The 21604-nt window shown below is 53.6% G+C and overlaps 2 protein-coding genes across 5 annotated transcripts; both read right to left on the bottom strand.

Annotated features, from left to right (window-relative positions):
• Positions 1-309: 309 nt before the first annotated feature.
• Positions 310-9506, bottom strand: APLP1 (amyloid beta precursor like protein 1). 4 transcript variants are annotated; one of them, XM_081107786.1, is made up of 16 exons: positions 9228-9506; positions 8204-8347; positions 7197-7329; positions 6874-6986; positions 6530-6663; positions 6235-6419; positions 5671-5801; positions 5220-5294; positions 4224-4382; positions 4017-4145; positions 2859-2958; positions 1966-2073; positions 1431-1501; positions 1134-1196; positions 859-1002; positions 310-745 (listed from the first exon to the last, which is right to left on the bottom strand). In XM_081107786.1, exons 1-16 carry the CDS (start codon positions 9372-9374, stop codon positions 647-649), a joined length of 1935 nt encoding a protein of 644 aa, XP_080963912.1. In that variant the 5' UTR covers positions 9375-9506; the 3' UTR covers positions 310-646. The 4 variants fall into 4 exon arrangements, with proteins under 4 accessions (XP_080963912.1, XP_080963913.1, XP_080963911.1 ...); XM_081107787.1 differs by having other exon boundaries at positions 4224-4361; positions 9228-9486; XM_081107785.1 differs by having other exon boundaries at positions 5220-5309; positions 9228-9480.
• A 1783-nt stretch (positions 9507-11289) lies between these two features.
• On the bottom strand, positions 11290-19100 carry KIRREL2 (kirre like nephrin family adhesion molecule 2; the record flags this gene model as incomplete). The annotated part of the gene is made up of 15 exons (XM_081108524.1): positions 11290-11625; positions 12822-12887; positions 13151-13254; positions 13658-13762; positions 14170-14389; positions 14547-14647; positions 14914-15046; positions 15137-15264; positions 15986-16134; positions 16253-16358; positions 16625-16775; positions 17416-17576; positions 17740-17889; positions 18659-18808; positions 19049-19100. The coding sequence occupies 15 exons, from the start codon at positions 19098-19100 to the stop codon at positions 11290-11292; spliced, it is 2112 nt and encodes a 703-aa protein (XP_080964650.1).
• Positions 19101-21604: the final 2504 nt, after the last annotated feature.

Raw genomic sequence — 21604 nt, 5'->3', positions numbered from 1 at the left:
ATTATCTACCCAAGGAAACATGAAGGCTTGGAAATGAGAAGAATGGTTTAAGATTCCCAGGCCCTCATCAGGCTCTAAGGTTGGAGGCTGTGTGTGTGTGATTGTGTATGAGAGAGAGTAGGAGGCAGGGGATACTTGTCAGAGCTCCGCCTCCAGAGGTCACCCTGGGACCCAGCCCATTCAGCACCCAGGAAAGCTCCAGGGTGGGCACAAAGAGCTTGGTCCAGATTTAAAGATTCCCGGGTAGGGATTCACAACAGTGTCCAGAGCTATGATTACTCACTGATTCCCCCACAGAGATGCAGGATGGCCTGGTGGGGAAGAGAACTTTATTGGGATGCTAGTGGGCAATACGTGGGAGGGTGAATTCCAGGGACCAAGCTGGCGGTCACCTTAAAGAACAATAAATTAATTTACAAAATAAATTAAGGTGAGGAGGTTCTAAGCAGAGAGGCAGCTGGGAATAGCTGGGGATTTCTTAGGGATGGCATTAGTAATTGGAAAGGGGAAATAAGAATTTCCATCCCCCTCACGAGGGTATGAAATTAACTTTTTCAAAACCCTTTCTCCAGTCTGGGAGTTAGGGTTCTGGGGCTCCAGGAATAGGAAAGGTCTGGGTTCACCCAAAGGGATGAAGGGGGCTGGTTCAGGGTCGTTCCTCCAGAAAGCGGTAAGTGGGGTTCTCATAGCCATGATGCTGCAGTTCCCGCAGCTGTTGCTCCTCCAGGGTCAGCATGGGGTCCACCTGCAGCAGGGCAGGAGAGGGAGAGTGGGGCATTGGGACCTGACCTGATCTTACAGCCCCTCCAGGCCCAGGCTCTGGAACTTCTCCCCATACCACGTCTTTATGTCTCTCACCTCCACCACTCCATGGCTGATAGCCCCGTAGGGCTTCTTTCTGCGCCAGAGCAGCATGGAGAGGACCATCAGGGAGCCCCCACCCGCTCCCATGATCAGCAAACCGGACACGGCCTCTCGAGACACTCCTGTCCCAGCTGGTGCCTGTAGGAAAGGAGATGGGGCAGGGCTCATCTTTGAGGCTCACCAGAGGCCAGTGTGGCTTTGGAAGTCACAGCCTAGCCACTGGCCTCTGACCTTTCCCCCCTAGGTACCCAAAATATTCCTCCTCTTACCAGCTCATCTCTCTGAATCTCCGATGAGTGGGAAGGAAAACCCCTTGGAACAGACACATTCACCTGGGGGAGCAGGAGGTGTTAGGGACCCAGGCATATGGGCCCCAGCCTCCTCTTCCCCTAGTGCCAGAGAGGGCATCTCCCAGCCTTCTACTTCCCTAGAATCCGGAAGTCCGTGTCCTCAGTTACCTCTTCCCTTAGTTAAGGAATCCAACCCCCTGGCTCCCTCCTCCTTCAGACCTTTGAGTCTAGGCCCCACCCCCAGGCCTCCCACAGGAGCCCATAGGGGTAACTTACCTTCCGTTCATACTGTTCCAGGGGGGACAGCTTCTCTTTTCCAGGGGGTGCAGCATCTTGTTCTGTGGACCCTACCCCCCAAGTTCTAGCTCATTCCTGAGAGTCCAGAGTAGTGCTGCCCGCCCCCCACCCTGAGGAGGGGTTCAGAGGGGTACCGGACTCCACCACAGGAGGTTTGGGGTTCCTAATATATGGACCCTTTTCCATTTTGGGCTCAGAGACTTAGTGGGATCTGATGGCTGTGGTCTACTCTGTGAGATAACCTTTTGGAAGGGCCATGGGGATGTCTGTTGGCAGCCAGAGGAGGCAGGGGGAACAGTGAAGAGAGGGAGGGCTTCACTGAAGAAAGGATGGAGAAATACCCTCCCAGGGTCCAAGGCAGGAGGATCAAAGATTCTACAGAACCTTAGGCATTCCTCCCCATTCTCTCCCACTCACTGTGGTAGCTGAGACACCCCCAGACTTGGGAGATTAGAAATTAGGTTGAGGGCCTGTCTCCCAAAGTCTGAGGTTATCTATAGTTGGGCTATCTCACCATCCTTGGAATCCAGAGGCTGCAGCCCACCCTTGTCCTCACTGCTATTCCCGAGGACAGGGATTTCCAATTCACTGGGACTCAGGTGTTCAGAGTGGAGGAATTCCTCTGAGGGGAACACATAGAAAGGTGGTTGAGGTTGTGAGCATAGGAACATCACACACACACACACACACACACACACACACACACACACACCATATGCAAAGTGATTGGGGGTTGCCATAAGTGTGACCTGGGAAAGAGGGGAGCTGGTAGGAGGCAACCCTGGCAGGGAGGATAGAGGCCGAAGGTGCAACGGGCTTAAAGAGCAGGAAAATTGCGGTTAGATGTGGGACTGCAAAGGAAGTCACAATAGATCTGGGGGCTGTGATAAGTCACACTGTCTGGTATTCCTGCTCTTGTGTAGGCTCTTCCCCTTGGATCAGGACTGGGGTTGTAAATTGCTTTAACTAGCAGAATGTGGGCCCATGTCTTAGAAGACCTGGCAGCTTCCACTTTCATGTTTGGGAGCCTGAACCACCATTAGGAAGTCCAGGCACCCTGTGTACAGACAACACGGAGGGTCTCTCTGGAGAAGAGGCTTTGAGCCTACATGGAGAGGTAGAGAGGCCCAGTTGTGCCAAAGTTCCAGCCCCTAGCTGATCTGCTAGCTGAATGTAGCTACATGCTTGACTACTAACAAGAAGCACCCAGTAGAACCCAGACCAGACGGCAGAATCATGAACAAAGAAGATGGTTAATTTAAGTTCTGGTGTTTGTTACACAGGAATAGATAACTAAAGTGTGTGTGTGTGTGTGTGTGTGTGTGTGTGTGTGTGTCAGTCAAAGATTGGGGGTCAGGATCTGCCCTTAGAGATCTGGAATGGGAAGCAGGGGTCATATGTACTCACGGATTTGGGGCCGCAGCTCCTGAGCCAGATGGGGGTTCCGATCAAGCAGCCCCAGGCTCTGATTCATCCTTTCCTCAATTACTTGAAGGTGGGTTTGCACCTGTGGGGGAGTGATTATGAAGGATGAACTGAGAAATGTGGGCTAGAAATGGGGAAACTGAGGTAGGGTGAAGGAAGAGCAATACAATTCAAGGGAAAAGTAGTACATACAATGTATAGAAGTAGCGTACAAGGGCCAGGAATGGGCCATAAGAAGAAGGAATTGCCGAAACCGGTTTGGCTCAGTGGATAGAGCGTCGGCCTGCGGACTGAAAGGTCCCAGGTTCGATTCCGGTCAAGGGCATGTACCAGGGTTGCGGGCACATCCCCAGTAGGAGATGTGCAGGAGGCAGCTGGTCGATGTTTCTCTCTCATCGATGTTTCCAACTCTCTATCTCTCTCCTTTCCTCTCTGTAAAAAATCAATAAAATATATTTAAAAAAAAAAAAAAGAAGAAGAAGGAATTGAAGGAGGAGAAGCAGAATACAAAGAAAATGAAAAGATGTAGAGAAGACAGGAAGTGAGAGGCTTGGAAAAAGAACTAAGGTGGAGAGGAAGGAGTAACTGCTAGGAAAAGCGGGGCGCAGGAGACAATGGTAAGTATGGGAAACAAGCAATGCGGCATAGAAGATAGGAAATGGAGGCAAGTGGGTTGGAGGGGCAGAGAGTAGGATCTGAAATAGAAAGTGAGGTTTGAGGGAGGTGCAGAAAAGGAAGTAGCATTGGCATGTCATATGGAAATGATGTGGTTCAAGGACAAGTCTTGGAGTTCAAGAGCAGGAAGAGAACATCCAAGAAACAGAAATTAGGACCTGAAGGCACAGAACAGGGGTTCCAGGGAGAACAAGTAGGGTTAGGGAGAAAGAAGAATAGAAGGACAAGAACAGGGTTCAAAGCACAGGAAGGGGATTCTGGGAAAGGAAGAAGAAATCCAAGGGATAAGAAGGGTGTCAAAGATACAGGAGCCAAGGGACCGGAAAAGGTTCCAAGGCACAAAAGAGGGGTTCCAGGATAGAAGGTGGCCCAAGAGACAGAAAGAGGGCCTGAGGGACAAGAAAAAGCCTGAGGTATGGGTCTCAGGGACAGCAGGGTATTAGAGAGTGAGAAGAATCTGAGCACCTGGAAGCTCATCTGCTGGGCCTTCTCAGGCTCCACGGCAGCCACATGCTGGTAGTGTCGCAGTGTGTGCCTTTGCTCCTTCTGCTCGGCACGCAGATAGCGCCGCAGGGCCAGCAGGACACGCTCTGGCTGTGGAAGGGATGAAGGCTGCCTAGGCCTGCCCCAGCCCTTTCCATCCTCTGCCCTCTGCCCCCACAGCTCCCACACCTGAGGCGGATCTCCCTGCAGTGCTGCCAGGAAACCTTCCAAGGCAGCCCGGCGTTGGTCGTTGATTAGGGCGATGACTCGGGTGGCATGGGTCTCCACCAGGCGCTGTCGCTCACCAGACACCTGTTCCTCCAGGGTCTGCAGAATGGACTGAAAGTGCTATCAAAGGGGTGGACACAAGATCAGCAGAGGTAAATATGGGTGAAAGCCTAGGTCAGTGGCATTCTGGAAAGGCAGGGCTATAGGGCCAAGCAGGGTGGGTGCAGTGGATCTAGGTCTGGGCAGAGTCAACCTGGGGTTGGGACTAGATCACAGGACACTGACTGGAAAGGGTGGGGATATAGGGTAGGACTAGGCCTACGGGGAGCCAAGCTGGAGGTGTAAACTGTACTGGGAATGAACAATCTAGGAACAGAGTTGGCCTATGTTAAGATCAAAGGGAGCAAGTATTTTAATAAAGGTAGAGCTCTAGGCCTGGGTAGGGCAAACTAAAGACAGACTATGCCTAAATGAGGCTAAGGTGGGTAGGGAGCAAGAGTCAGGGAATGGAGCTAACCTGAGTGGGGACTATAGGAAGTAGGTCTGTATCAAAGTGAAGTTGAAAGAGGTGGGATGGAGAACATGAGGCTGGCCTACTGAGGAGGGATTGAGTAAAAATGAGATTAGAGGGGTAGGACCAAAGTCAGGGGGCATGGCCTAACAGGGACAGGAATGCATCAAAGAGGCTGAGAGGATCTGCTGGACCTGAGGGGTCAGCATGGGAGAGGACTCCAGAGCCAGTATTCAGAGATAAGAATCAGGTTAAAACAGGGCAAAACATGGCAAATCAGAGAAGAACCATGTCAGGTCCCACATAGGCCAAGAGGGGCGGAGCTAAATGTAGGGGTGGGGCAAAGAGAGGCTGATATAAGTAGGAAGGGGTGGAACTGGATGAGGCTGGTGGGACAAGGCTTAGTCAGGTTGAGACTGGATGTGCCCCACTGGAAGTTGTCCTACCTCATTCAGGGCCTGTCTGTCAGCTTTAGGCAGATTCTTGGACTGGTTGTCCGCCATGGCCCATTCACGCATCACCTGGGAGCAGGGGAACTTCAGGATTCTATAATCCACCCTGCTCCACCCAGTGAGTTCCCCAATCCTTCTTCAAGACTTGGAGGCTCCAGATAGATCCCTTAAGTCCCATTGGTTCTTGGGTTCCCAACAGAGAAGACTCAGAAGAAATTTAAGGTGGAAGAGTACCATCCACCAGAGTTTCCTTAGAATCTGTTGGCATCTCAATGGGATTCTATGGGTTAGGGATCCCTGGTCATTTTAGGGGTGGCATTGAGGACTGGGAATTGACAGGGGTGTGGGGAGCTTTTGGAAATAGTTCCAACTTGTCCTCAAGAATTTTCCTTATATTTATGGAGCTCTATGTTATGGGTGATCCTGGGACCCCCACTATCATTACCTCATTAATCTGGCGCATCCTTCGCTCCTCCAGGTCCATCTTGGCCCGTAGGAAACCCTCATGCTCACTGATTTCTCCAGGCATGCCAAAGTACACATCCACACCATCTGTGGGCCTTGGGGTGGAAGTCACTGCAATGCCAGGAATCAGATGGTCAGCCTGAACCCCATCTCCAGATCACCTTTTCTACCCAGAGAACTACATTTCCTAGAGTGCACTGGAAACCACCATGTGTCCACTTTAGCCATAGCTTTTGCCTAGCATCATGGGAAATGTAGTTCAGAACTAGGCAACAGTCCTGAATGTTCTTGCAAAGTTTAGGAATCCATTACACCATCCTCTAACCCAAAATAACCCTTAGATTTACCAAGGGCTCCTTCACTTCCAGGTACCTCCAACCACCCTTTTCATTCTTCACAGGCCAGGCCTTCCACCTCTACTTTACCCAAAACTGCTCTCATCCCTTCCATTCCTTCCGAGCAGACCCCTCTCCTATTGGTCCCTCCCAAAGATGTTCCTACACCAAGACTCCCCAAATCAGCCTCCCTTCAGAAATGGCCTCACCTTTGCTGATCCCTGCAGGAAGATGGGAGCTTGAAGGTGGGACTCTTTCCTCCTCTTCTTCCTCTTCAGCCTGTAGGGGCTCCACAAAGTAATCGTCTACTGGCTGTAGGAAGGATTCCTCCTCTTTCTCATCCTCATCCCCCTCTATTCTGCTCCCCGGGGGCCAGGACCGGGTGGAGGAGTCGCTGAGGGAGCAGAAGACACAAGGCAATAAGAACCTGGGTCCAGGCCCCAGGCTTCCAACTCCTGCCTCAAGAAGCCTTGGGATGGGCAGGGAAGATTCCCTCTCACTCACCCAACTTCTGTCCTAGATGGGTCAGGGGTCACTGGAGGGGGGCAGCACACATACTCCACACCTCGGAACCGATCCATGCCACAGGGCAAAAGCATGCCCGAGCCATGCAGGATGAGGCCCTGGGAGCTGCAGGCCTGTAGGAAGAGTGGGTCCAGATACCAGGATTGTGGGGTAGGAGAGGGTAAACGAGGGGGGCCTGGATGCCTGAGTGTTGGAGGCTGATGGGGCTGGGAGCCTGAATTACTGGTTCTGTCCTGATGGGAAGAGGGGGCAGAGGCCCAGATTCTTGGGTTCTGCAGGAGGGGGTGTTCTGGGTGTGAGGATGAATGTGCCAGGGTCCTGACCTCCTGTGCTTCCTGATGCCTCCGGGTTGAACTCTCACACTGGTCCATGCGCTCCTGATGCAAGAACCGGCAGCCTTCGGGCACCAGCAGGGCCTCACTCACGAATTCACCCGCTGGGAAATGGGGGCACCAGAGTGAGATCCTCTCATAGCCACTAGCCTTACCCTCCTCAGAATCCAGGTTTATTATCCTCAGAGGCTTCTCTACCCCCCTCAGGACTCAAGCATCAGCATCTAGCTCTCTAATGTGACCCTTGAGGCCAGGGCCCAGGATCTCCCCCTCAGACTCCCACCTCCATTTCCCTCCCCCAGCCTATGACTCACGCAGGCAGCGGAAAGGCACAACCTGGTGGTGAGGGTGGGTACAGCGGCCACCCTGGGCACCTCCGCACCAGCGCTCCATGGGGATGGCCTGCGCCGCCTGTTCCACACGTGCAATCTGCAGCTCCGGGTACATCTGTGGGCACCGGGTGGGGCAATCAACCCACTGTTAGAACTCAACCAGTCATGCTTCTCTTCTGGCCACGTCCCTTTTCAAGGCGCCAGTGTTCATAAGGCATCCTTCTCCTTAGGCCCTGCTTCTTCATAAAATTCGTCTTAGATATCTAAGTCCCGTAGGCCCATTGGCCACGCCCCTAGTAACTCCCCCTTACCCCTCCCTCTCTCTTCCCCGCACCCCGCTATCCTTAGGCCTCTCCCCTTTACCTGGCCAGTTCCTTTTCAAAGGTCTCTCCATATACCCACAAACTCAATTTTTCTACGCCCACCTCTCTTCTGGTCACCTTGCCGCTCTTCCCCAATCAGGTTAATCTCTCCGTAGATTCCACCAACCTTTAAGTCTCGCTCTTTCCCCGTTAGACTTCTCAGTGTCCCTTCTCTCTGTAATAGCCCTTCCTTTCATAGCCACGCCTCCTAGCTTTCCACTTTTTAATTGGGCTCCACCCCTTTTCCTATCTTCTAGGTCCCTAAGGACTTTTTGTCAGACCAACCTCTCCTTTGGCCACGCCTCCCTATACACCTTCTCTTTAAGGAGCCCACCACTTCACTGGGTCACCTTCCTTAGCCGGACTTTGCACGGTTCTCCCCTTTCCTGACCTAGTTTTTCTCTTTTCTTTTTTGTTTTGTTTTGCGACCTTTTCTCAAAAACAGGTCCCGCCCTATCTAACATCGCCTCTGGCCACGCCCCCTGGCTTCCTAGCCTTCTTAGATCCCTGGTCTCCTGGCCTTAGGAGTCTGGCTGGGAAACAAACAAACAAACAACAAAACCCACACCAGCCTGGCTAGACCGCGCCCCTCGCTGGCCGCCTGCGCCCCTCGCGGCGCGCGCCCACCTGTCTGCAGTACTCCAGCGCGCGCTGCGGGTCCCGGAGACAGCGCCGCGAGAGCTGTGCGTCTGGTTCCCAGCGGCCCGTGCGCAGGTCCCGATGAAGGGCTGGGCGCCCGCATAGTCCAGCCACCTGAGCGGACCCCCGGGCCTGGGTGTGTGGGCGGAGGGGTCAGTGAGGGCCGGGGGACGTCGGCACGCTGGTCCCTGGGTCCTTTGCTTTCTAGGACTCAGATATTTAGACCCCAGAACCAGCCCCTTCACCAAGCACCGAGCACCCGCCTCGGTAGAGGTACCGTTTCCCGGGATACAGTTACTACTGGGCGGAGCCCCCCAGCTCTCCTGTTGCTATGGCGACGCGGGTCCCCCAGGATTCTCGCGCCTTGGAGGTGGCTGAGTCAAACTCACGCCCACCCCGGCGCAGCCGCACTAGAGACCGAAGGGGTTAAACCTGAATCGCTGGGGAGGTCAGAACCCAGACGTTCTGGCCCCTCCTCCCTCCATCCCTAGCTCAGGCTCCCATTCTTGGGTGCAAAGATGAAGACAAGGCCTGGCTTCAGACCCTGCAGGCCTGGACACCAACCCTTGGGGGCTGGAGAGCTATCTCCTGGGTCAGGGAGCGGTGGCTGGAGGCCTAAACTCCTGGGTTCTGGGTGGGCCCAGAGGATGAAAAGGGACCCAGATTCTTGGATCTAAGTGCCTTATTGCTTGGTGGGTCGTATGTTCAGGTGGGCAGGGGCTGGGGCTGAGTCACTTAGGTCGAGAGGATCTGAGGGGCTGGATTTCTGGGACCAGGAGCTCTGGGAAAGTCAGTTCCTATGCTGGGGGCGGGGGGTGGCTGGGACGACACAAGATGGGAGGCTGGGGCCTGGACTCCTGGGTTCGTGAATGCCTAGCGCCATTAGGGGACCCGGGGCGGGGCGGGGGGGGGGGGGGTCCACCTGGCTGGAAAGACTGCACTTTCCGCCCTGGACACGTCCGCGTCGGGTCGAGGCCGGGTCCCGCCCCTTCCCCCACCCCCCAGTCCTCACCTCCGCCGCGCCGGGGCTCCCACCGGCCAGGCTCCCGACGGCGAGCTGCGCGCGCAGAAGCAGCAGCAGTAGTGGCAGCAACAGCGGCAGCGGCGGCGGGGCCCGGCGGCGGCCCAGACCGCGTATGGCGGGGCTCATGTGCCCCATGTCTGGGCTCTCACGCCCTCACGTCCCCAGCTCTCCCGCCCAGCCCGGCCCGGCCCCAGCGGTGACAGGAGCTCCCAGCGCCACAGCCACCTCCTCCCGCCGCCCCTTGGCTGCGCTGGCGCCTCCAGCCCCGCCCCACGCCGGCCCCGCCTTCCTGGCCAGGACAATAGCATGCCCGCTCTGCGCCGGCAGGAGCAGCTCCCGAACGCCATGTGGGAGCCTGCGTCAAGCCCCCACTCCCTTAGGATTCCAGGTGTTCCACCCCATGCCAGGATCTAGCCGGAGGTCTGGGTCATGGGCTCTGGGTTATGGATTTTGTGTCCTTCTTCGGACTCAGACACTCACAAATCAGCTTCCTTCTCTTCCAGGAATTATCAGCATTGAAGACAACACCCACCTCCTCACCCTGCTCCCAACCCCAACCAAATTTCTTCTCTTGAGTTGCCAGAATGTAGTCCTCCAAAATTTCCCCAATCAAGAACACAGCAGTTGCCACCGGGTCCTCTTCTCCCTCAGATCCAGGAGTCTGGGCCCCAGGAACCTTTCCTATCAGAACCAGAGACCAAGCCCCCAGCCCTTTCCCTCTAAGACCCAAGAGTCCCAGGCCTTCTGCTCTGCTTCCCAAGGCTCTCAGCTGTCTGGAACTTTAATTCCTTGATCAAGGATCCATGACACGAAGTTCCCAGGCCCCCTTTTAAAAGATGACACAAGTCAGGTACTCAGCATCTCAGGACAATCTTTGCTCTAAGGACCAGGGGATTTCTAATTCCCCACCTCTAGCCTCTCCCTCTCAGCCTCCCCTTCAGGGCTTACTGCTTTGTCTCTTGCAATGACAGTGTAGAATCCTGTCTTCCCCAAGCCCAGTGGAGTAGCCCTGTCACGTGTGTGCATCTGTGCATGTATGTTTGTGTAGATGTATATTAAAAGAGCCCAAAGCATTAAGCAGGTAGCAAGGGGCTTAGGTGTGGCTCCTGGTTTTGCTCCTAGAGTCACTTCCGAGCCTAGGGTAGAGGAAGGGCCTTAATGCCAAGAGAATCCTGAAGACAAATTTTAATTTTTTAAATTAAACATTTATCTTCTCATCCCCAGATTCCACCCCCACCCCCTCCAGTGACAATCTCAGCCTGTCCTCACTCCTTGGACCCAATTCTTCCAGGCCTTTAAGGAAGGTGGAAGGGATCAAGATGGTGGCTATCTTGGGTTCCCAAGGAGTGAACTGCCATCTTGGCTTCACTTCCACTGGCCAAGAAAAGTGTGCCTCACGGAGAGCCAGGACAGGGCCTGGTCAGGCCTCTATCTTTTTTTTTTTTTTTTTAATATATCTTTATTGATTTCAGAGAGGAAGGAAGAGAGAGAGATAGAAACATCAATAATGAGAGAGAATCATTGATAGGCTGCCTCCTGCACATCCCCTACTGGGGATCAAGCCTGCAACCCGGGCATGTGCCCTTGACTGAAACTGAACCTGGGACCCTTTAGTCTTCAGACTGACACTCTATCCACTGAGCCAAACCAGCTAGGGCTCCATCTTAATCTCCCTATGTTATCTTTCTTCTCAATGCAAGTGCTCACCTTGAAATATCTTCCTTCAGCATCTGTAAACAACTTCTACATCTGCCTCTAACTCCCATCACCCCATCTCTATTCCTCTGTGAAGGGACCATTTGACATCTTGAATCTCTTTTATACAATAGGTGGAATAGGTGGACATAGTGGCCATCTTGCTCCCACTTAGGGCATCCCCTTTGGCTAAGCAAATTGTCCATCAATAACCTAGGCAATAGTAATGATCTATCACTCTCCTCAATGTTTAGTTTTGGAGGAGTAGGTTCGCTAACTTGCTCTGGTTCTTTAGAAATCAGGACAATCTGTTATGGCAAGTTGAAGATCCCAGCACTTTTGAGTTGGAGAGATGCTACACATGCGTTTGGAGACGAGAGTGGCTGGGTGTGGGGAAGGAAGCATATGGGAAGGGGGGAGTCCTGGGGTTCATATCTGGGGGCCCAAAGGATGTGGGTTTGATGTAGCTGGTAAAAGCTCGAGAATGGGGTGTGGTGAGATAACCTGCCTGGGCTCTATACAGTTTGCAGGGGGGAGGCATGCCTAGGTGTGAGTTGAAGTCATAGAAAGGAGGGGTACCCAGAGGTCCAATGGGGGGAGAGGGTGGCAGGAAGAGGCCATCTCCAGGGGTTTTGCCAAGGCTCAGGCTCACACTGACTCCTTGGACCTTGTAGTAACCGTTGGTTGGGTCCTGAGGAGACAAATGAGATTTGTGAGTATGTGAAGGTATAGGGGAGTGAGGACCACTGATGGAGATTGAGTCAGACCTAGTGAGAGGCAAAAGATAGAAATAGGAGCAGGCAGAGACAGAGAGACAGATGTATAGACTGGTAGGAAGACAAAGTAAGACAAACACAGTGACAAGAGAGAAAGGAACAGAAAGAGATGGGCAGAAAGAGACAGTGACAGAGGATATAGGCCTGCTGAGGGATGGTGGTGTGGTAGGAGGTGCAGAGGGAGCAAGAGAGAGAGAGATTGAGACCAAGATATTTATTCACACATCTTCCCAACAGCCCCATGGCTTTGATTTTGTGTCATGCCCTGTGCAGCTGCTGGATAGACCTGGCCCTGTCCTCATGGAGATACTAGGCCAAAGGAGAAGTGACAGATAACCAGACAGAGCCCAAAGGAGTCAGCACCGTACTGGGGGAAGTAAGGCAGAGTGGCTGGGACTGTGATGATGGGACTTTATGGAGAAGCACAGGCAAGATGATTGGGGTTGTGAATGGGGGAACCTTCAGCATAGAGATCAGGCTGTGATGGAGAAGCCTAGATCAGAGTGGTCCTGGCTGTGAGAGGTGAAACATGAACAGAATGATCAGAGCTGGGAGGGGAGGAAGGAAGGAAGGAAGGAAGGGAGGGAGGGAAGGTCTTGTAGAACCAGAAATGTATGAATTGAGACTAGAGGAATTGAAGGAGAGAATTAGGTAGGTATAGGAAGGAAGTTAGGAGGGGTTTAGGCCAAGAGAATAGTGGAATAGCATGTGATAGGTACAGAGGAGAAAGAAAAGGGATCCTAAAGGTGGGGCAAGTCTGGGGAGATGTGAGGCAAGTGTGGAACCTGGTAAGTGAAAGGGGCCTAAGGAGGCAACCAAGGTGAGGCAACCAGGAGGCCTGAAACATGAGTATGATAGGGAAAGCACAGACAGAGGGAACCCTGATCTGGAGCTAAAGATGGAGTGCAAGGCTAGGACACATATGTGGGCAGAGATAGCAGATAGCAAACGGAGAATGTGGAGGTGGGTGAGACAGCCCAGGAGGCATGAGAAAGAGGACAGAGGGAGCTAGATCCCTGCTCTGTGGGCAACAGAATAAAAAAGGAAGGGACAGAAGTAGTGAAAGAGTTGGAGACACAGAGAAGGGAGTCCTTTCTCTTCCAACATTTACCTTAGTCTCCAGAGCCCCCTCTTCATCCAGAACCAGGTCACTGCTGTCCGTGTGCATGATGGGGCCCTGGAGTAGGGTGCTTAGTGAGAGGGAGTGGCCACAGGATCCTCCTACCCCAGCCAGGGTCTAGGCTCAGGAAAACAATGGGCCCTGGGGACATATTGAATCTAGGGAATAACTTGGTCAGGGGCATATTTGAATCTGGGGGACATTTGGATCTGGGGTCAATGTTGGGACTAGGGCCCAATTTGAGTTTAGGGGACCAGTTAGGACTAGGTTACAATTTGGGTCTAGAGGTACAATTAGGTCTGGGGACCCTGGCTTCCTACCTGGTCCTCACTGCTGCCTGTCTCCTCTTCCTCAGGGCCCCGCAAACTGGAACCATGGCTGCTGCCTGGAATGCGAACCCGGTTCTTTTGCTTGGAGAAAGAGGCTGAGGACAAGGACAGTGGGTGAGGGTGGGAGGACGGAGGCAGAGATAAGCAATGGGGTAGAGTCACAGTTTGTGGAGACCAATGAGCAGGAAGAGAGAGGACTGGGAGGATTAGGTTAGAAACCACTGAGAGCCCTGGTCTGGGAGGGCAAGTAGTAATTGACCTTGAGGAAGTGGAGTTAGGGCTTTAGGAAGGAACCAGGGCCTGAATTTCCACCAGGGGCTAGAGAGGCAGCACTGGGGCCAGGTCCCAAGGCCAGGCTTTTAGGATTCTGTATTTGAGGACCTGTCAGTGAGCAGGGCAAGTGTGTGTGTGTGTGTGTGTGTGTGTGTGTGTGTGTGTGTGTTTGGCAGGAGCGGGAGGGGGAGTTTGAGGGGGTTGGAGTAGAGCTCGGGTACTAACCTTTGCCTTGGCACCAGCAGCAGAGGGCCACTCCAGTGATGACTATAATGAGAGTCGTGGCCAAGGAGGCCACCCCAGCCACAATCCGCATAGTAGGCAGCACATCTGCAAGAAGTGGGGTGGTCTGAGGAGGAACTGGGGAACAAGACTAGGGCTTGGGTTGGGGTCTCTGGGTTCAAAAGTCGCTAGATTTGGAGATACCCAAGATTTATAATACCCTGGGGTTAAGGGCTTATGAAATTGGGGTTTCACAAGTAAACTCCCTGGCTTTAGGGAGTCTTAGAATTTGAGGGATTTTAACTTTGGAGATTCCCATTTTGGGGGCACCAGAATGTGAGGGGTGTCTCCATTTAGGATTCTGTATTTGAGGTAATTTATTTTGAGGGTGTCTCAGGATTCAAGGGACTTATAGTTTTGAGGCTCTCAAGGTTTAGGGGTCTTTGCATTTGGAGGTCCTCGGTTTGTAAATTGTAGCCTTTGGGAGTTGGAGGTCTTCAGGCTTCAGGTCTCACCTCTACGGCCCAGGCTGATCCAGGTATCTCCCTCACCCAACCGGTTACGAGCACTGCAGTTGAAGCCCCGGCTAAAGTCAGACTCCTGGGTTCCCGAAATGTGTAGCACAGAGATCAGGCCTGGACCCTGTCCAACTCGGCCCTCCGGGGCTGGGAACGTCTCCACCAGGAACCGACCCCGGGAACCCTTCTCCAGGAAGCCCTCATCCCAAGACCAGACCTTGGGACACAAAAGGAGATCAGAGGAGACTGGGGAGGAGGGAGGGAAACAGCCAGGGTGTTGGGAGAGTCAGAGGTAGTCATGCAGTTGTGGGAGTCTGGCTGGGTAGTCAGGGATCATAGCTCGGTGGGTCATGAAAGCAAGGACATTTCCTTACCACGGCTTCTGGGGCGGGGGAGGCGAAGACTAGACACTGGAGGCGGGCGGGGCCCCTCAGAAAGGCAGTCGATGAATGCAGGGCGGTCACTACTGGGGGAGCTTGTTTGGAGATTGTGGTTCAATCAGAGGAGAGGCCCGACCCTCCCAACCAAAGTCTGTTTCGATAAGGCCAGGCCAGGCACTCCTCACTAACCCCAGCCAACCAGGCCACGCCCCTCGACAAACTCCAAGCCCCGCGGAGACTCGCCTTCACCACATCCCACGGGGACCCCAGGCCCCGCCTCTATCGGGCTTTCACTCTGGAGGCCACACCCACTTCGTCCACTCTGCCCATCCCAGTCCTTTAGGAAGCACCGTTTCCTCACCGTTCACAGTCAGCCTAGCCTCTGCAGCGCCGCCCCCCAGGCCGGAGAGCCCCGCCTCGGCCCTGCACACATAGTCGCCGGCATCCTCTGGCCCCACCGAGGGAAGACGCAGCGTGGGCCCGTAGCCCAGCACCTGGGATATGAAGGGGCGTCAGGGGCAGAGCCTTGGGAGGAAGCTCCGTCCACTGCCTGCCACCAGTACTAGCCCCAGACACGGCCTTACCTGTGCACCGCCATGGCGGGTCCAGGTCACCCGTGGGAGCGGATTCCCGTGCCAGGCACAGCTAAAGGAAGCTTCTTCCCCCTGGTCTACAGACATAGGCTCAGGCTTTGCCTGTAGAATCGGCCCGACTAGAGGAAAGATAAGGTCACATGACCGGGAGGGCTGCAACTTCTGACCTGGGGTCAGCCACTCAGATTTGGCAACCTCGCCAGCCCTGCGTGGCTCAGTGTTTGAGCGTCGACCTACGGACTAGGAGGTCACAGTTCAATTCCAGGTCAGAGCACATGCCCGGGTTGCGGGCTCGATCCCCGTGGGGGGCATGTAGGAGGCAGCCAATTGATGAGTATCTCTCATCATTAATGGTTCTATCTTTCTCTCTCTCCCTCTCCCTTCCTCTCTGAAGTCAATTAAAATATATTTAAAGAAAAAAGAATTCTTATTAAAAGAAAAGAAAGAAAGAGAAAGGAAGGAAGGAAGGAAGAAAGAAAGAAAGAAAGAAAGAGAAAGGAAGAAAGAAAGAAAGAAGAAAGAAAGAAAGAAAGAAAGAAAGAAAGAAAGAAAGAAAGAAAGAAAGAAATGGCAACCTCAAGGGCCCAAGTATAGGCCCCTGGTCCACAACCCTGCTTACATGCCCTGACCCCGCCCTGCCCCTGCTCCAATTTGGCATTGACCCAGCACAGTCAAACTCTACCTACATTTTATGTCTCCCCCACCCACCTTCCACAGCCCATCGCAGCCATGCCCCACCCCACTCAATCCTCCGCCCCACTCAATCCTCCACCCCCCACCCTACCTGCCCATTTCAGCAGGTCCCACTTTGCCCACATCCGTGGTCCTGCCCTGGCTCACACTGTACATCCAGTGCGGTGCTGCGGTTGGCAATACCCACGGCGTTGCTGACTTCGCAGGACACTGGCGCAGTTAGGAATGAGGCATCGGCCACCACTTCCAACATTGGTCCTCGGGCCCCCAGCACTGGGGAGCCCCCTTTTGCCCACCTGTGGAGGTAGTGGGATTGTTAGTATTGTCTCTGCTCCCCAGGCTCACCTACTCATGTCCCAGCTCCACCCCTTTCCAAGCTAGTGCTTTGGGCTTGGGAGAGGTGATCATCCTCACCGATAGCCAGTCACAGGAGGCTGGGCCCTGGCCTGGCATAGGAAAGTGACCTTCTCTCCCTCCTGCACAGTCTGTGGTTCTGCAGACAGAGTCACCACTGGGGGGTCTGTGGAGGTGGGCCAATAATCAGCAATGGTCAAGGACCTCCATTGATGACCTAGGAGTCCAACTCCCAACCCCTCCACCCCAGTGGTGTGGATCTCCAGTTTCCTCTTCCCTTTGAGCTAGGAGTCCAGGCAGGCCTCCAGTTCCGTATTCCCTCAGGAACTACAGATCCACAGCTCCCTCCTTCCTCATACCCTGGAGTCCAGGTCCCAGGCCCCTATTTCACCAAGGACTCCAGGCTCAGGGACCAGCGTCCAATGCACTTACACTGCAGGCTCAGTGTGATAGCTGTGTCCTTTCCCGCAGGCAGGGCCTGGCTTCGGGCCCGGCAAACCAAGGTGGCTCCATCATCATGGCTGGAAGGGGTAAAGGATAAGATGCTCTCCACAGACTCAATGGTCCCTTTCTTCAGCAGGGTCTGGAGGTTATGAATAATAATAATGATTTTATCTACCCCTAATACAGTGCTTACTATGTGTCAGGCTCTCTTCTAAGCACTTAGAAGAAGTGTTGCTTTATTTAATCCTAACAATTACCCTATGACAGTGATAGCGAACCTTTCGAGCTCGGCGTGTCAGCATTTTGAAAAACCCTAACTTAACTCTGGTGCCGTGTCACATATAGAAATTTTTTGATATTTGCAACCATAGTAAAACAAAGATTTATATTTTTGATATTTATTTTACATATTTAAATGCCATTTAACAAAGAAAAATCAACCAAAATACTGAGTTCTCATGTCACCTCTGACACACGTGTCATAGGTTCGCCATCACTGCCCTATGAGGTACACACTATTATTATCCTCATTGTACAGATAAGAAAACTGAGGGACAGAAGAGGTTAAGTTAGTTACTTACTCAAGATCAATCAACTAAGGAGTGACTGAGCCAGGTAGTCCAGACCTAGAGTCCTCACCCTTAATCATACACCAAGGGTCCCAACCCTTTAACCCCTGCCCTCCCATGCCCTTTTCTTCTCTGGATGAGCCTGTAGTCTTAGTGAACACCCACATTTCCCTGAATAAACAAGGGCTGGCACAGAGACTTGCATCTGACCTGATAGGAGGTAGCCCCATCCAGCTGGACCTCATCTCGAAACCACAGCAGCTCAGGGGTGGGGCGGGCATCCCCACGGCTCCGACAGGTCAGATTTGCAGGAACCCCAGCAACCAGAGACACAGAGGGGCTGCCCAGCACCTGAGGGGCTTCTGGGGGCACTGTGGATGGATCTGGGGTCAGAGCTGGATTCTGGGCCCAGAGACCCCGATCTTCCCAGCTCTATTTGATCACTCCTCTGTGCTCCCTGGACTCTGATACTCCCAGCTAGGACTGGCTATCCCTCTGGGCAACCCTGGGGAGATGAGTGGGCTGGACCCTCACCCAGCACATGCAACTGGGCTGGTCGAGAGCGGAGGCCTGCCTGTGTAGCCTGACACTCATATGCTGCTTGATCCTCTAGTTCCACAGGCCTAATGTGAAGGTCGTGCTGGCCTCTGGCTGCATCCCCTGATATCCAGTACCTGGACCACCCTGGAATCAAGAAAGAGGCAGTCACACCACTGTTCTGAGTTCCTGTTCCCATCCCAAAAGTGGGTGCTGAGATAAGGAGACACTAATCCTCTCCCAGTCCAGAGTCACTTCAAACTTTGGGGGTGATAAATTCAGAGAGAAAAAAGTCAGAAAACAATTGCCATAAAAGGCAGATTAGATGCTACCCCTGGGGTAAAGAGGGAGGGAGTTATGATAGGGGAAAGGAATGAGAAGGGCTCTGGACCTGAGTAATGGTTATGTGAGTGTCTACTTTATAGTTACTTGGCAAATCTTCTACTTATGTTTTATATGCTTTTCTGTATTTATGTAATATTTTACAATAAAAATTAAAATCTTCAAACCCTATGGATCATCCCCAAAGTATAAACTGAAAGTTCAAGACAGCCCTGGCTGGCGTGGTTAGAGTGTCAGACCGAAAGGTCACAGGTTCAACTCCTGGTCAAGGGCATGTACCTGGGTTGCAGGTTTGATCCCCCACCCAAGCAGGGGCCCATTCCAGAGATGACCAATTGATGTTTCTCTCTCTTTCCCCCTCTCTGTCTCCATTCCACTCTCTAAAAATCAATGAAAAAGTATCCTCGGGTGACTATCAACAACAACAAAATTTTTTAGGACACCCAAATGTTTACCTGAGCCCATTAATTTTCCAAACTTAAAAATGTCAAAATAGATACTTCAGTTACAGCCTAAGCCCAGCATCTCCTGGAGCTGATGCCAGCCCCTCCCTGAGTACCGAGAACAGCCTCACCTGGCAGGTCCCTCTCACCCCCTAGAGCCAGCCCATCCTTAGTCCACTGGACCACTCCCGAGTATGTGCCCAGGGCACAGGGCAGCCGGGCCTCGTCCCCTAGCAGGACCACCAGGTCCTCCGGCTGTTGCAGGAAGTGGGGTGACAGGCCTAGGAGAATGGAGAAGAACGGAGCAGAGCTGAGTATAGCATGTTCAAGAGTTCTCTCATTCAGAACCCGGGAGTTCAGTCCCCAAACCCCTCTCCCCGCAGACCCAGAAGCCCAGGCTCCCAGACTTCTGCTCCCTCAGATCCAAGAGTCCCAGCCCTCAGCCCCATTCACTCCAGTAAAAGCGGGAGCTGGCAAGCAACCCTCCCCATATTTACCGCCTCCCCCGCCCTTCGAGGTACCTGCACGCCCTCTGAGGCAGAATAAGAGGACGAGGAGGGCGGGGACCAGCATAGTGAGTGTGTGTCCCCCAAGATGCAGAAGACTTGCTGTAGCACTGCCTTCCTTGCCAACTGCTTCCTGGACAGCACACCTCCCACCACTCAAGCCTGGAACCTTCTTCGAGCCCGACTCTTCATTCACCCTTGTCCCTGGCCTGGAGTTTCCCAAATCTGCTCAGCCGCTGGCTCCGACGTTCTGAAACGCAGGCGAATCCCGCTCGCTGCATCTCTGAGACCCCGGCTGGGCCTGATCTCATTCGCCTAGGCACCGGCGCGCCCCGCCCTCTTTCCATTAAGAAACTCCGCGACCGAAAGGCCGAGGACTAGGGCTTTCCTCTTGGGCGGGCGCCCCACCCCCATTGGGATCTGGGAGCCGGAACATCTGGATCGAAGGAGGGGGTTTCGGCTGGGTTGGACACCTGCACCCTGCCGGGGTTGCAGGAGTACGGGGGTGAGGAGAAGTGAGGCGAGGGAGTGGAAGAAAGTTGCTCAGCCCAGGTCCTGGAGGGACCGCGCTGAGTGGAAATCGAGCTATAAATGGGAACCCCTGGGGCATCGCTAGTTTCTGCGCCCTGAGGAGGCGGGGCTCGGGGCTCCTTTGAGCCTACAGGTCAGGAAGAGGGCTCCAGTGTGGCTGGGGAGGAGGGGGGACAGCTGGAACCCCCGAGAAGAGGGGGGCTTCTGGTCTCCCCGCCTCAAACCCCCTCCTCAAAATAACCCTTTGCCTGCCTAGTCACTGCCGCAAACCACAGCACGTCTTAAGATCTAGGAATCCAGGCTCACAAACCCTCCTTTCCCAAGACCCCGCAGTCCCGGCTCAGCCCTTCGCCCCACTCAGCTGTGGTTGCCGGGCGACAGCTGGGAGGCGGCGGTGCTGGGTCGGGGCTGGCGGGGAGGCTGGGAACCTCGCAGCTTGTCCTGACGGCTGCATGCAGCCCAGCTGGGGTGTTCTCACGCTGCACGCTGGCGAGTGCGCTGCGCAGCTACGCGGCAGGTGGGTGGGACCCCCGTCGGCTGAGGGGCGTTTGTGGGCTTGGGACCTGGGTCTGACGTTCCTGAGCCTGTTGGGACTGGGGGTCCATACTCAGGTTGTGTATTGTTCCTGAGCTCAGAATATTGAGTTTTTCCCTAAGTAGCGGGGACTTGGACGTCCAGGATTCTAAGACTGGCTGTCAGACCTCTGTTGACTGAGAAGTTGGGAACTCATACAGGTCCTCTGCCTGCAGCAGGGCGCAGTTGGGAGAGGATGACAGGGGTCAGAAAATCTGGTCTTAAGTCTTAGAGTCAGTGGGTTTAAGCACCTGTCTCTCTCCTACTCCCTACACAAGCCCAGGGGGAGGATTTGAAAATCAATAGACAGTGAACATCTACCCTAAATTCTGTGGTGGTGGGGGCGGGGGGGGGGCGGGGAAGGACTTATCTCTTGGGAATGTGGGGAGAAGGGGCTTCAGGCCTGAACTCCTGAGTCCTGGATCCTTGGGACCCAGGCTTGTGAATCCTGGTGGCCCAGACTCTGGGTCGGGGGGCCTGAACTCCTGGCTTCTGTTTTGGGGATCTAGCACCTGGATTTTATTTTATTTTTTTAAAAAAATATATTTTATTGATTTTTTACAGAGAGGAAGGGAGAGGGATAGAGAGTTAGAAACATCGATGAGAGAGAAACATCAATCAGCTGCCTCCTGCACACTCCCCACTGGGGATATGCCGGCAACCAAGGTACATGCCCTTGACCGGAATCGAACCTGGGACCTCTCAGTCCGCAGGCCGACGCTCCATCCGGTCAGGGCACAGCACCTAGATTTTAAAACAGGATGAGCTTGGGGCTAGCATACCTGAGGCTTGGGGACAAGTCAGGCAGTAAGGCTGTTTTTCTAGACACCTGATATCACTTCCCTTCCTGTCTCTCTGGGGCTACAGGCATGGAAAGATGAAGAGCCTGAGGTCCCAGGAGCATGCAGAGAAGGAAAACACTCAAAGTAGAGTGTGGAAGGTTTGTGCTAATTAAAGGCCCCAGCAACTGACAGCTCTACACCCTGGCCTCGATGGACACCATCTGGTGAGAAGCCCTATGACAGAACCTCCTGCTCTGCATCCAGCCCATTCCCTAGGGGGTGTGGGCAGTTGGGAAAGAAAATGTGGGAGTGCAAGGATTTAATATGGGAGGGAAGAAGAAAGACTAGAGGCAGCATCAAGGATGGAACTGTAGGGGCTCAGCCCAGATGCCTCATTTTGTTCCTGGAGGAGGATCATATAGGGGGTCGTGGCGGGGGTCCCAATTCTTGCAGGAGATAAGCAGGCAGAAGAAGCTTATCCTATGTATATGAGCACACTGGGGTGGGCAGGGCCAAACAACCAACATACGGTTATAAAATTCAAAGATGTGGCAATCAGGAGAAACAAATAAAACAAACAGGTGTAGTCATAGGATGACTGAGAACAAATATTTATTGAGCTCCTGGTGTGTGTGAGAGAGTATGGGTTTGGGGGTGGGGGGAGATAGAGATGAAAACAGACAGA

Source organism: Myotis nattereri, assembly GCF_964212035.1.
Source record: "Myotis nattereri genome assembly, chromosome: 15".
NCBI lineage: Eukaryota > Metazoa > Chordata > Mammalia > Chiroptera > Vespertilionidae > Myotis > Myotis nattereri.
Note: the sequence above shows the minus strand (reverse complement) of the source record. Positions and strands in the feature narration are given on the sequence as shown.